Here is a 15,060-nt window from a genome sequence, read left to right on the forward strand (position 1 = left end):
CAACTGTCATTTAGTTTAAAAGAATTAAATAAAAAAGTACGTATACGCCCAAGTGCACAATGAAATATGTTTTATTTCAACTTAACCAACAAAGTTAGAGCCCATTTAGAACTCACATTTTCAGGAACTTTTTACATCATTAACAAAGGTAAAAATTAACAAAGTTTTAAAATTTTATAAAAACCTCTATTTTTAAATTTAAATAATTAATTATTCTTTTTTAACAATTTTTGTTATAGGGCGTCAAAATAAAAATGGACGATGCGGGTAATATATTAATTCGCCGTTATGCCAAAAGTAATGTCTACATCAAAAGCACTGCCAGCAATTCCAACGAAGAGACATCAATTGGTGCCGATATACTCAAACTGCCAAATCAAGCTCTAGAAAGTGAAAAAATAGTCAAGGTAAAGTATTTCTGATCTTCAGTTGCAGTTGTTACTATGCATTTTTTTTTGATTTGTTGTTTTAATCAAGTCAATGATATACAGAACCAATCCCTAAAAGATACATAAGCCCAAACCTTATACCATTGACATCATAAACTTCTTTTTGTTTATTTTTATTTTTATTTTTGTTGATATTTTGCAGTTATTCGACATGAAGAAGTTTCAATCGAATGTTAATCGTGAACTGAGGCGAGCCTATCCAGATCGTCGAAGATTGGAAACACAGTGCCTGTCGGCAGTGGCCTTTGTTAAGTCTGAAAGTGACATCTTGGATTGCCCTGTTTGGGTACTCATTGTTAATGTAGTTGCAATGGACATGTTAAAGAGCAAATTACCACCAGGTTAGTATAATATAATACAAATATAGACTTTTGATATTAAATATTACAAATATATTGAGACTGTAGTTTATACTTTTTTGGTGGAACTCAAGGTTATTTTTGGATAAAAATATAAGTGGAGGCTTTTTTGTGAATGCTATTTCGCTGGTTAAGATTGATTGCCGTTTTTTAAATGCAGTTTATTTATATATATGTACCTCCGTTAATATATATACATTGAGAAAGGAAGGCTGGAACAAGTTAAGCAGGAGTAAGGCAATCGGATAACAAAGAAGTTAATCATCGCATGCGGTATGAGCCATGAGAGTATGATTCATACTGTAAGCTATTCGCCTATACTTTTGAACTTGTGAGTTTAAGATTCATCAAAGGTCGTTTGAATTTCAGTTCCAGGAAAAATTTTAAATAAATCTCAGGCGCATTTAGGAGATTAATCTTTTTATTTTTTTGTTTGAATGCATAGAAAAATGACATAAGATAAAACGAAGAAATAAAAGTTTTTGTGTTTAGGATGTTTTATCCGTTCATATGCATTAAGTGATCTTAAATATTTAAGACAAAGAAAAGATTAAAATTGATTTGTTTTAAGTTTATTGGCAAAAATAAAAACACCATCAGCTTAAACTGTTGACATTATATTAAAGCAATCATCCCAAAAATTTCACAATATATTTGTAGTCCTAAACATTTTTCCTTTTCTTAAACTGTTACGATTGAAAAATTGCAATCAAATGTGACATTTTTGGAAATGTGAATACATGTATACATTTTTTGGCGTAGCGTCAAACTTTCAACCATAAAACTGGGACAATGACAGGAAATATTTGTACACTTAATAATTTTTCTTTCTTTTCACGTTTTTCTGTCATTGAAAATAAATAAGATTGACTTGAGATAGTGAGTATCTTATTTAGTATATACTACGCAATACATTTTTCCGAATTGACTTGCAAAATTGAACATCAAGGTCATTTGGAAAGCCATTGCTAGCAAATTTTTAGACTGTTACCAAAAACTTTCTTTGATACCAAAAAAAAAGACACCAAACGTCAATTACTTGACAAACCTCTTGTCTCTAAAAACTCTGCTTATTGAAAAATTAGATCTCGGCTCAGTTCTAACTCATTTCTTTATTAAGTTCTCGTGCGTTAGACCTCTGATTTATATCTTAGTCTGAGATAAAACTTTGATTTATTAGACCATTAACCTGTCCTCTACCAAAGAATTCTTGACAATCGACGGTCTTTCCTCATGTGGACTAGGCCAATTTAATGGGATTGCCAACAACTTCAACAAAATATTGGACCTTATATTCTTCTAGGACATATTCAAAGCTGATATTTCTATAACTTCAGCCAATACCCTACTTGTCGAAGAAGATCGACATCACCCAGCATTAGACCTATCTTTTAATTTAACTTTAAAAAATGCAGACTTAATGAACTTTTCAACCTGTTATGTAATGTTAACTGGAATCATTTGTTTGTGAACTGTGACATTAATGCTATGTGATCTTAATTCTACTGTGCTCTCTTTAACTTTTTTTATGAGACCACACCATTGAGAAACCGCGCAATATTTCTAAAACTCCTCCATGGTTCGACTCTTGCCTAAAAACTTAACAAAATGAAAGTAACAAGGCCTGGATTAAATATAATAAAACAAAAGCTGATAATGACTTGGTAATATACAATGAGCTTTAGATATTCTTTATAATGGCTTTATTTTAAATACTGAAACTGACATAAAAAACAACCCAAACAACTTTTAGAGCTATGTTAATAGTATGAGAAATACTGTCAAACACCTGAGTTATTGTCCCTTTCACAAAATTTCCCTCATTTGAATTCAATTAGTCTTTGGATCTCTGAAGATAAAATCGTTCGCAAAGCTTGAACTTATGTTTTGAAAAATTGCTCATCCTATTTATCCTATCCTCGTATTTTTTCTGAAATTTGAAAGAGTTCATACATAACACCGATACATAAAAAGGGTAGTTAAAATGAAATACAAAATTATCGTCCCATTGCAAAACTGTCCGTCATCCCTATAAGTTATTTGATTCCATTATTTGTGAAGTCATAGCGTTTAAAATAAATCAACAGTTACTAAACTCTTTCATTTCAGTTCTTTTGGTTTAGAATTGTTTGAAAAACAGAAAGAAGTTGATCGTGTCTACACAGACTTCAGTAAGGCCTTAACTTCCAAACTTAAATCCCAAGGCTTTAACGATAAATTTGTTAGTTGGGTTTCGTCGTACTTATATAATAGATCATACAGTGTAGTTTTTAGGAATTAGCGGTCATCATATTTTTATGCCAACTCTGTCGTACCACAAGATAGCCACTTAGGACCTTTACTGTTTATTTTGTACGTTAACGACTTGCCTTCTATTATAAAGCACTCATCTGTTTTAATTTACATCGATGACTTTCTAATTTTCGAACGTATTGACTCACTTGACGACTGTTTACTCCTTCAAGATGATCTAAATAGTTTTCGCGAATGATGGTTTTATAAATAAGCTTTTACTAAACATAGACAAATGTAAATCAATGTGTTTTATACGCAAAGAAAATGTTTTGACTTTCAATTATCAATTAGACTTTTCTTATTTGACTAAATTCTCTACTTTCTCTCACCTAGGTATTATTCTTAACTCAAAATTAACTTTTACAAATCATTATGACTTACTTACATACTTAAGGTGGCGCTACAGTCCGAGGCGGACCTGGGCCTCAACCAACATGCGTCTTCAGCCAGCCCGGTCGCTAGCTAGCTGTCTCCAGTTTCGCACGCCAAGTTGGTTGAGGTGCTCTCCCACCTGGGTGCGCCACCCGAGTCACGGTCTTCCTCTACTGCGCCGTCCCTTGTGATTGGATTCGAAGACCGTCCGGGCTGGAGCGTTGATGTCCATTCGCTCTACATAACCTATCCATCTTTAATTATATAGCCCGTACAGTTCGTCGTTATATCTTCTCCTCCATTCTCCATCTATAGGAACTGGACCAAAAATCACCCGAAGAATTTTTCTCTCGAAGCATCCTAAGACGCTCTCATCTTTCTTTGACAGGGTCCAAGCCTCAGCGCTATTAAATGAGAACCGGGATGATGAGTGTCTTATAGATGGTGATTTTAGATGCTCGAGAGAGGACTTTACTTCTCAATTGCCTTCGTAGTCCAAAGAAGTAGCGATTTTCTTTGTTTGATCTCAGCACTGGTGTCGTTGTCTGTGTTAGTAGCGGTGCCTAGGTAGACAAAGTTCTTAACTACCTCGAAGTTATAGCTTGTAATGGTGAAGTTTTGTCCAAGACTTCGTTGTTCAAAGTTCTTTTTTGATGACATACTTGGTCTTGCCCTCATGGACCACTAAACCCATCTCTCTCTTGCGATTGTAGCCGTCTTACGTAGAATCTTCTGACAGTACTTCCTTGTTTTGGCTTGGATCTGGATATCCGTAGCCGTACCTTGGCTACAACGAGGTAGTGGTCCGAGTCAATGTTGGCCCCTCGGAATGTTCGGATATCCTGTATACTGGAGAAGTGTCGTGCGTCGATCGCAATGTGGTCAATCTGGTTGACGGTTGATTGATCAGGAGATTTCCATTTCACCTTGTGGATATTGAGATGTGTGAACTGCGAACTAGCTACCAGAACGTCTCGCTCTGCACCGAAATTGTCCAGCCTGAATCCGTTGTCGGAGGTGGTGTCGTGCAGGGTGTATCTCCCGATTATGCCACCAAATATGTCTTCTCTTCCTAGCTTTTCATTAAAATCTCCTAAGACAATTTTAATGTCATAGCCAGGGCACTGCTCATATGTCTTTTAGAAGAGCTCGAAGAATATGTCTTTGGTGTCTTCATCTTTCTCCCCTGTTGGGGCATGCACGCATATAAGGCTTATGTTGGCGAATTTAGCCTTGATGCAGATTGTCGTGACGCGCTCGCTCACACTATTGAAACCCAAGACTTTTTGCCTGATTCTAGTTCCAACAACAAATCCACACCCAAATAGACGCTGTAGTAGATATCGCAGTCTTTTAGTTTGCGTTTGCCCGGTCCATCCCATCGCACTTCTTGGATGGCGGTAATATCTGCCTTGCAGCAGTTTAGGGCTTCCGCTAATTGTTCGGCTGCACGCGGTCTGTTAAGGGACCTAACATTCCACGTACAGATCCGAAGTTCGTTGTCCATATTTCGTTTGCGTGGGTTGGGGTGTCAACAGTAGATCTATCCGTATCTGAGGCTTGTTGGTGCTTCGCAACTAAAGGTATTGTTTGGCCAGATCTTTAGTATAACTCCAAGGACGGGGAGCCGGATAAACCTCTCCTCACACGCCTGGGCTCCGAATATGTGTTCACTAAGTAGTTCAACCTTACTGGAACTATAGACGACACCGTTGATTCCATCTAGAGAATTCGTCCGCTGCTTAGTGGAAACACTTCTCCCCCTCTCTCTCGTCATTATGACTATATTATTAAAAAAGCAAATAAGACACTCGGATTTATAAAACGGTTTTTACATAATTTTCGTGACCCTTATATTCTTAAACTTCTTTATATATCATTTGCAAGACCAATTTTGGAATATGGCTGCATAATATGGGCTCCCTTTTATTCAATCCATATAAACAAAATAGAAGGAGTTCAAAGAAGATTCATGCGCTTCTGGCTAAGTTTCTTCCCATGGTCCAATAGGCTCGAACTTCCAACTTACAATCATAGGCTCACGCTCATAAATCTTCCATCGCTTTCTAAACACAGAGAGTACATTCAACTGTGCTTTATTATAAAATTAATCAATAGGTCAGTCATATCACCATCAATTTTGGAACAATTAAACTTTATTTATAACCGAAGAAAAGAGGCTGGGATGCGACCCACACTGATTACTTCCCATCCCGTCTGTCGATTTGTCTTGTTTAAAAGTTCGTTTTTTTTTCAAAAAATCATCAGACATCTTTCTAATAATATTTTATTTCTACTCTAGGGACCTTGAAACGTCGATAAATCTCAAAATTTTTAATTTGACAAATCGTACCCATTACAATAACTTCCTATGGTTAGTTAACAAAGATATTCTGAAAAGAAATACAAGTTTTCAAATGATGTATTTAACTGTTCCATACTGTTCAATTAACTGTTAATAATAGTTCTTGCAAGGTTCTTGAAAATCTGCTTTAAATAGAGATTTTGGCAACTTTGTTTTAGTTTTATTATGTTTGTATTTCTCTGCTTACTGTCGGACGTACATTTTAGCATCTTTCAAAGTCAAAGCCAGACATTCGCTTGTTTCCCTTAAAAAAAAAAACAAGGAAACAAACGAGTATATGTCACTAACGCCTAACGGTTCCTTTGCATCTTGATAGTTAGTAATTCATATTTTCAAAGCACAACTTTAACTGTCTTCGAAAAACAATAGAGATTCCCTTCCGCGTTAACCAAAACATAAAAACTCGCATTAGTGTCTATTTATTGTCAAAAAACTAAAGAATAACACACTTCGCAAAAGTATTAGGTAGATATTTATTATTGCGACCTCATAAATTTCAATTTTGTCAAACTTTTAACTTCCCTCTTTTATTTTTAGTGCAACGACCAGTGGTTGACATCAAGAACCGCCCAAGAATACCCATTCCCGATGAAGATCCATATAGCGTAGCTGGTAATGGTAGTGGCGGCAGTGGAGGTAGTGGCGGAAGTTCGGGCAGTTCTGGCTTTGGTGCTAACAATGGTACACCAGCTGGACATGTGGCCGCAACACGGGAGCAATTGTTACTGCAAACACAACAATTGGCGCATAAACGCAGTGAGAAACCGCCAAAATTACCACCAAGAGATAATATCTATTCCCATGACATACCCAAGGTAAGTATACCCAACTTGAAGGTTCACCAACTTCCAAACCAACAAACTATAAATTCTTAAAGAATGAACGAATATGTAAGGTTCCTAAAAGAGCTAGTGGTCAGTGGTCAGTGAGTTAGTGGCATCGATATCACGAAAGATGTTAGATACCTGCGATGACGGACGACGACGACGATGTAAAAAATGCTTCAATGAGTGCTAATATTTTTCCTCTATATTTGTGTTCACTGTTAGGAAACCATGAAGACTTCTATTATTACTATGACGATTCCAACAATGACGACGCGACGCGACTGACGGACGACGAACGTTTTCCGAATACGATATGCGTGCCAAATGGGCAACGGTTTGGAATTTTAAGGTCGCAGCGACTGAATTGTGTGTAAAACTCTGTGTTTGTGTGAGTAGTTGACTTACGATTCGCATATATCGATATCAAATCGATTCATTGGAAATCGAATACCGCTACATCATTGGTATGGCACTGATATTCGTAATGCTAATAGTTAGCTTTGACAGGTGCGGGAGGTCTTCCCCTAAAGTCGCCATCATCATGCTGAAATTTTATACACCTTATACAATACTCTTTGAGTGACATATTGTGGGGGTGGGCAGAGGGGAGGGTTTGCCATGTCGCGCGTTCTAGTTTGGTTAATCAGTGTAATCTGAAGAACGTTGATGAAATATTTGCTCCAGTTTCTTAGCAGTTTTAAGGCACAGCAATAATGAAATACAGCTGTGCAGCAGTGGTGAGTGGTACCTTTGGTGCATTAAAAAACTCAAGACAAGACGGTCTTCTGAGAGAAGTTGAAATACCTGTTTTGGTGTTTCTGTTTCAGTTTCAGGTGAATTGATTTGCTCACAAAGCATGAACGCGCAAACAAATCTACCATGGTAAGCAGCTTCATGGAATAGGTGGAGTTTTTGCGGGGCATGTAATGTCTACGCGATATACCTATACATGTATGCGGGTGACGAGACGCGGCGACCGACAACGACGACGGACGGTTGGGTTGACTGATTTAACTACGATTGTTATGGTTTTATGGAATATAATTATCGAAGTTTGCTTCACTGATCAGAAGATGCAAAGAGTGATGGAAGCAGCGCAAGAGGGCTAAGACTCTATAGAGGAATGTGCAGCACACTCTTTGACATCATAAGGCAATTTTGCACTTGTTCAAGGAAGAACATGGTAATTGGTGTTGCGTTACGTAAGCTTCGGGTGCAGAAAAATAATATACATTATGCAGAACAAAACCTGAAGTCAGTTGGTAGGGTATATACAGATAGGTGGGAAGTGTTATAAATTTGTAATTGGAATGTGGTAATCAATAATAACTAGTAATAACTTTATTCAGGCATGTTGATTACTGTTTTAAGAAATTAATAATAATATAGAACTTGGGTGCACTTCACCGATTTTGTTGTTGGCGTTATGTTTATAGCATTTAAAACAATAAAAAAAATAAAGTATACCAAAAGCAGAAGTAAAAGGCCCCAATAATTTTGGAGTCCCAAGTTTGTATTTAATTTACAATTGTAGTTTCCAAATAGAGGCTATCTACTTAAAACACTAAACACTTGAAAAAATTCTTCTTCTTCTTAAGGTTGCCCTACAATCCAGGATGGACTTGGGCCTCAACCAACATGCGTATACAACCAGATCGGTCAATAGCTAGTTGTTTAAAATTTCGGAAGTCGAATTGGTTAAGGTCCTCTTCCAGCTGCGTGCGCTACCTGAGGCGCTGTTTTCCTTTACTACGTTCGTCCCTGTGGATTGGATTCAAAGACAATCTGAGCTGGAATGTTGATGTCGTTCTAAATGGTCCATCTGTTCTAAGTTGTTGAACTTCAATTTTTTTGACCAAATAATTGTCGCTGTACAATTCGTCTCTGAGTCTTCTTCTTCACTCTCCATCTATGCAAACGAGACAAAAGAAGAATTTTTCTCTCGAAGCATCCTAAGACGTTCTCAACTTGCCTTGACAAGACTCAATCCTTCACGTGATAAATGAGAACCGGGATTGTGAGTATCTTATAGTTTATAGATGGTAACTTGAAATTCGTGAGAGGAGTATTTACTACTCAATTGCCTTCTAGGTCAAGATTGCAAGATGATTTGCAAGAGTTATTCTAGTCTTGATTTTAGCGTTGCTAATGTCTTATGCCTTTGTCTAAATTTAAAGCGGTGCCTTGAACCAACGTTTTTAAAAAATAATTGAAGGAAGTATTTTTTTATTTTGTCTTCCTTTTTTATTATATTAAATATAATGCAATGTACTGTCACGTTTGACATTTAAATATAATGTCATTATACGTGTTTTGTTGGAAAATCTATCAATAGTATAGTAGGATTTTACACGAATAACAAAAACCATATCCGCAGTATGAATACTACCGATAAAAGTTCAAGTAGAATGTTACTACGGATGGGTTTTTGACATCTTTACGACTCTCGAATGGATCTTATGTGATTTTGCTCTCAAATGACGGTACGATTGATATTGCATTTGTATATCGATGGCTGTGTTCATTGAGTAGTTGTGCATTTGGAATCATGTGTGTTTTTCATTGGGGAAAAAATAAATCTGTTACTGTTGATATTATTGAATGCCAGCAAGCGCGATCGAGGAGATAGAGGGATGTCACAACAGGAATGAGGTTCGTAAATTTTACCAAAAGGTAAAAAAAAAACTCTCAAGGGTACCAGCCACGAACCGAAGCCTGTAAAGATGATCAGGGAACATCGTAGAAGAACCGCAGTCAATGCTGAAAATATGAAAAGACCACTTCTCCAAATTATATAACAGCGATGAAGAACCGAATTACGCTGTAAGGGAGATAGAACCACTCAACCTGGGAGACAATTCCGCCTACCCGACCTCGACGAAGTGAAGATAGCTATAACTAAACTGAAATCAAACAAAGCTGCTGGGGCTGACGGCATCCCTGTCGAACTATTCAAAGCAGCAGGCGATGACTTGGTACGGAGCATGCACCAACTCATCTGCTCAGATGGTCGGAAGAAATCATGACCGATGAGTGGAATCTCAGCATAGTGTGCCCGATACATAAGAAAGGAGACCCTCTAAACTGCGCCAACTACAGAGGCATCAGTCTCCATAACATTGCGTATAAGATCCTGTCTGCCATATTATGTGAACGTCTGAAGCCTTTCGTCAACAACCTGATAGGTCCTTATCAGTGTGGCTTCAGACCAGAAGAGTCCACTATCAAACAAATATTCACACTACGGCAGATCTTGGAAAAGCCCCAGGAACTTCAAATCGATATGGATTTTAAAGCCGCGTATGACAGCATCAGAGCTCTACAGAGGAAAGTCTGGTTTTGGCATCCCTGTCAAACTTATCCGTTTGTGCAGAATGATGATGGAGAATGCACTCCTCCACTTAAACAATTTAATTGTAGTCGCGTTCTAGGAATACCCATCACTTTAATCTTGACACAAACTTTGGTTGTACTATGAAGTACAGAGGTTCAGTTCTTAACCGTACTACATGAATGTGGAATACTTTGCCAAAATCTATCTTTCCTTGTAATAGCAATGTTCAAGATTCCAAAATCAATGTATACCGGCACCCTTTCCTCTTTTCCTAGTGCTCAAACTGTTTCTTTGGCATAGAAAAAGATATACTGATCTTTTTGAATGTGCGATAATTCAAAAAAAAAGATGAATGTAGTGCTTGAGCTTTTTGTGGGTAAAGTCCAAAAATTTCAAACACTCCTGCAGCCAAACTACAAGGTCTTTTGAAATATATATATTGAAAAAACAAGTTGTCCTCTCTTTTAACATTCGTTTTAAGAAATTTAAACAATCAGCTGTCAAATTTTTTACTTAAATGCCAGCTGTCAAATCGTTTATTTAAGTGTTGCCAATACCTTAATTAAATTTCAAATTGAAATCTTCATGTTTTTTTTTTAGGACACCCTTTATTCTAAATTCTAAAAAGCCTTCTCACTGCTTTCACTTAAATCTTAAAACATAAAACATAACCTCAAAAAAAGTATAAACAACAATTCCAAGAAGAAGAAAAATGTTAAATTCAGAGTCACCTTCATTATTTCTTATTCATTTTTTGTTATAGTAGTTCGCAACAAAACAAATTCCATTTCAGATTGAAACAAATGACTTTACATGTGAATGCGCAGTCGCTTTTGTGTTTTTTCCAATTGAAATTGAAGCCAGAATAATATATCCATTCTGACAGAATGGACAATGCCAATGCCATTAAGCAAAAATAGCACAAAAAAGTTAACATCGTATTGGAACTAATGCACAATCTACTACTTCTGCTAACTGCTACTGCTACTTCTACTGCTACTGCTCACTGAACATCCACAGCTACTTTTGTTGTTTTAACTGATTTATCCAAGTTCAGAAACTGTATAAGACCACTATGTCATATGGGTATCATCCGTATGCGAATAGTTCTTTTTGTTTGTATAGTTTGTGTTGCTATTTTAATATTATGCGTCGTATACTTCTATTTAACTTTTATTTTTTTCTAAACATTTATCTCCACAGCCGGACTACGATGACATTGAAGAGAGCAGAATCAAATTGTCCCGAGGTAAATCGGATAAAGGAAAAGACAACAAGAAATATGGTAAGCATTTATAAACATTTTATAAGAATTATGAAACTCTATATATGCGATCCGATGCGATGCGCGCAATTCGTACGTATGCATATTCTATGCGCACAGCGCGCACTTTTTGTACATTTGCGCAACCGTCATCGGTCGTCGCGTCGGTGCTGGTCGGTCGTGGCCATCATCTCGGCAGGGAATGTACACAGGTTGCGATATATCTGGCGGCATCATTGCCATCAAGAGTGCTTGTTCACTGCACTGCACTCTCTACGTGTAGTACACACAATCTCAATTGTAATAGATCAATGGGGCAATAAATAAGTCAATGTAATAATACTTTCCATATGACTGACATTTCGACCACCACTAACGCCAGCAGCGCCACCGCCGCCGCGCCATGCCATCCCGTGGCTGGGCTGACTTAGGAAAAGTTAGATCGACAAAATAAAGCTAAGCATTCATACAATCCAATATCCAAAAGTATGTTTCAAAAAAGGTGGCAACAAAATATTGTTTTTAAATTTTTCTTCAGAAAAGATACAATTCTCACCCATTTCAAATGTGCTCACACATAAATCATGCTGATCTCTGAACTGCATAGAATTGATTGCATACCTTCCCACCAGGAGGAGGTGTATAAAAGCTTTTTTTAAACTTAGAGATGCATAAAAGCAACGACGACGCTTAGACACTTCAGTGAAATGTCAAAGGTATTTTATGTGTTCACATTTGACATTGCATGACGATGACGAACGTGCGAAACTTTGAGCGCATATATTGCAGTGTTCTATCGTTTACGTTGATCATTTTTAGTTCATTCACATGCTCAGCTCATGCGGCTTTTGCCAAGCCCTACCTGGTTTTTATTTATAAGAAACAGCCCGAGTTTATCTGTACATATTTATTACCAAAAGTGCGGGAGTCAGACCATGGATAAGGAATGAAGTAGACAAAACTAGAATTGAAAGTAAAAAAGATGGCGTGAAAATAATTATTTAACAATTTTACGATTCATTTACATAATTTTTCGTGATAAATTTCAATTTGATTAAAGTATTTTTTTTTGTTTTTAAATCATAACATTTGTTTTATTAATTTTTATAGATGATCCCTACTACTGCGGACTTCGAGCTCGTGTTCCAAACTTTGGTAAATCACAAAAATCATCCAAGGAAATCAAGGAACCTCTTGTCAATAATAACACCAATACCCTCAACCACAACAACAACAACAATAATATCATCAACAGCAACATGAACACTTTATCATCACAAAAGAAAACCTCAATGATTCACATGCCAATTGCTGCTCCACTTCATCCATATATGCATCATCAACAAATGCTGGCCGCAGCTGCTGCGGCGCATCACGCTCATCATGCCGCTCCTCAACCAACGCCACATACAGCAGCTGCCGCTGCACATCACCACCAACAAATGATGTGGCAGGCTAGAAGTTTCGAAAGCGGAATAGGTATTTATAGCCAAATGAATTATATGCTTGACCATCATCCATATCATTGCCCGTACCGAGACCAAGTACCAAACTATTCAAACTTTCCCATACTCGACAAATATTCCATAGACGCTACAGGCTTTGCAGGTAGCCCTGTGGCCGCTGCCACCGCCGCGGGTGCTGTGCCAGCAAACAGTGGCAATCATGGTGTCAATAGTGGTGTTGGTGGCGGTGGTGGTGGTGGTTACCATCACAGTCGCCGGCCGGCCTTGCGGCGCAACACCATGCTTCTACCGACTCCACATGATTATTTACGACCGACCAACTGCAATAGATGTCACGTATCTACGCGTCACAATCCGTTGTACAACCATTATGACATTGACAGGGTGGCACCGACACAGCTGCCCAATGTCATTAAATGGTGCAGTGAAAGTGACATATCCGACTTAGACAGAGCGGCAATTGACGCCCAACGAATCTACGAAATACACGATGAAGACAAGACGTATGGTGACATTAAAAGCACTGCCGCTGTGGCACTATCAACAATCCAAACAAAAGCCAGCGTCAATCGCAAATTGAGCGCCCAACCTATTCGGGAGACCTCGATACCCAGACCCAACTACAGAACCAACAAAAGCTCAAACCACATCAATAATGGCCCCAAAAGCCTCGATATCAACAATAACTATACCAAACACTACTCACTTTACGAAGGACAACCAATCAATGGGACAGAACCGACAGTGAACACAGATCTTACAGGATCGCGCAAAGTCTCTATCTCGACGGAGAGTTTCTTTGAGAATTCCGACGACCTTAACAAACAAAAAAACATCTACGACAGAATCAAGCACATTGACGTCCATCCCTCGAACTATGAAAGACGCCAGCATCAGCCATCAGTGATTGACCAACGTGATCGCGGTCGTGGTCAACTCTCATCGGCTGCATCTATGTCGTCAATTCCATCTCCTTCTCCGTCATCGTTGTCGGTAAACAAATCTAAGTCTTCTGCCGTACCGACTATTGCCCATTCAAATTCAAATCCAAATCCAAATTCGAATCTGAATTCAAAGACTGCCCCAAACACAAAAAATGCTCCATTGACATCCAATAACAACAAAAACAACAACCAGACAGAGCATTCAAATTATATGTCAATCCCGCCAGTACCGCCACCGTGCTGGCGTAAAAGACCTTCACACGCGAATCCCGATTATGTGGCCGTGCAGTCCTTATACGATACCAATTCGTTTGTGAATAATGGCAACGGCAGCAATAGACTCGATAGCGACATGGAATCCATATATGGATATCTGAAGCCACGTAAACCGCGAAGCCTAAGCATGAAACGAATTCAAATTCAAGATTATTAAACTTAAAAGATGAAAGGACTAAGATTTATACAACGCATCCTACAAATAATAATGACTCGGCAACTTCTTCTGCTTCTTCTACAGCTCCTGACAGACAAAGAAAAATGACTACGACGACGCAATGACAAGGACGCCGACGCGTGACGCACGCACAGAGACGACAAAGTCTGTGTCGGGCTTCGGGCATTCATTACTTTCGCTATAGGTAAATCATTAGAAATGCATTTTTATCCTGTGAGTTATGTTTCCTTTAATGTATATTTCTTTTTTTTTGACGAATGGGATAAAAGTGAATGTCTCTCATTATGCTTCTAAAACTAACAACAGCCAATCACTGCTTTGCATGCTTCACATCACACATCACTTTCTACACTTCCCAAATATGATTTTTTAATTATAGCTTAAAGATGCTTTAATTTATTATGCACACACACAAAATTATTGCTTTTATACATATTTCTTATAAACAACGTAACCATGGAAATGAGGGTCAGAGCTTAAATTTAATTTTGACAGGTCACAACTGTGGTTACCAAAAATGATAAAAAGGGAGAGGGTTTAGGAATTTACTTTCTTTGAAATTAAAAAAAAATATGTTAACTGATGATAATAGATACGATGTAAAATGTATCTGTCTATCAAGAAGTTGGTATGTTGCCCTAGGATTCTTGACTGAGTTATTTTTAGTTAAATTTTATTAGAAATGTTTGAATAAAAATCATCATGTTGAACTACATTCATATATTCTAACCTGTCATGCTGTGAAAGAATAGAACCAGAAAATCCTTAAATTTGGGTTTTTGACATTTATACGAGTCTCGAATGGATTTGTGTCTCGATGGCTGTGTTCGTTGAGTAGTTGTGCATTTGGAATCATGTGTTTTCCATTGGGGACAAAAATCAATCTGTTACTATTGACATTATTTAGTTTTGTTAATGAAAATAGAATAAT

At 37.6% G+C, this 15,060-nt stretch overlaps 1 protein-coding gene across 2 annotated transcripts in view; it reads left to right on the plus strand.

Moving 5' to 3' along the window:
• The window catches only part of LOC129951419 (uncharacterized), a 118,323-nt gene that overhangs the window by 93,440 nt on the left and 9,823 nt on the right, over window positions 1-15,060 (plus strand). For both annotated transcript variants that reach the window (XM_056063548.1, XM_056063549.1), the window contains exons 5-9: window positions 240-407; window positions 592-790; window positions 6,378-6,655; window positions 11,205-11,286; window positions 12,376-12,744. In XM_056063548.1, the coding sequence (XP_055919523.1) occupies window positions 240-407; window positions 592-790; window positions 6,378-6,655; window positions 11,205-11,286; window positions 12,376-12,744 (1,096 nt within the window). The remainder of the gene's footprint in view (window positions 1-239; window positions 408-591; window positions 791-6,377; window positions 6,656-11,204; window positions 11,287-12,375; window positions 12,745-15,060) is intronic.

Source organism: Eupeodes corollae, chromosome 3 (assembly GCF_945859685.1).
Source record: "Eupeodes corollae chromosome 3, idEupCoro1.1, whole genome shotgun sequence".
In the NCBI taxonomy this organism is placed as follows: Eukaryota; Metazoa; Arthropoda; class Insecta; order Diptera; family Syrphidae; genus Eupeodes; species Eupeodes corollae.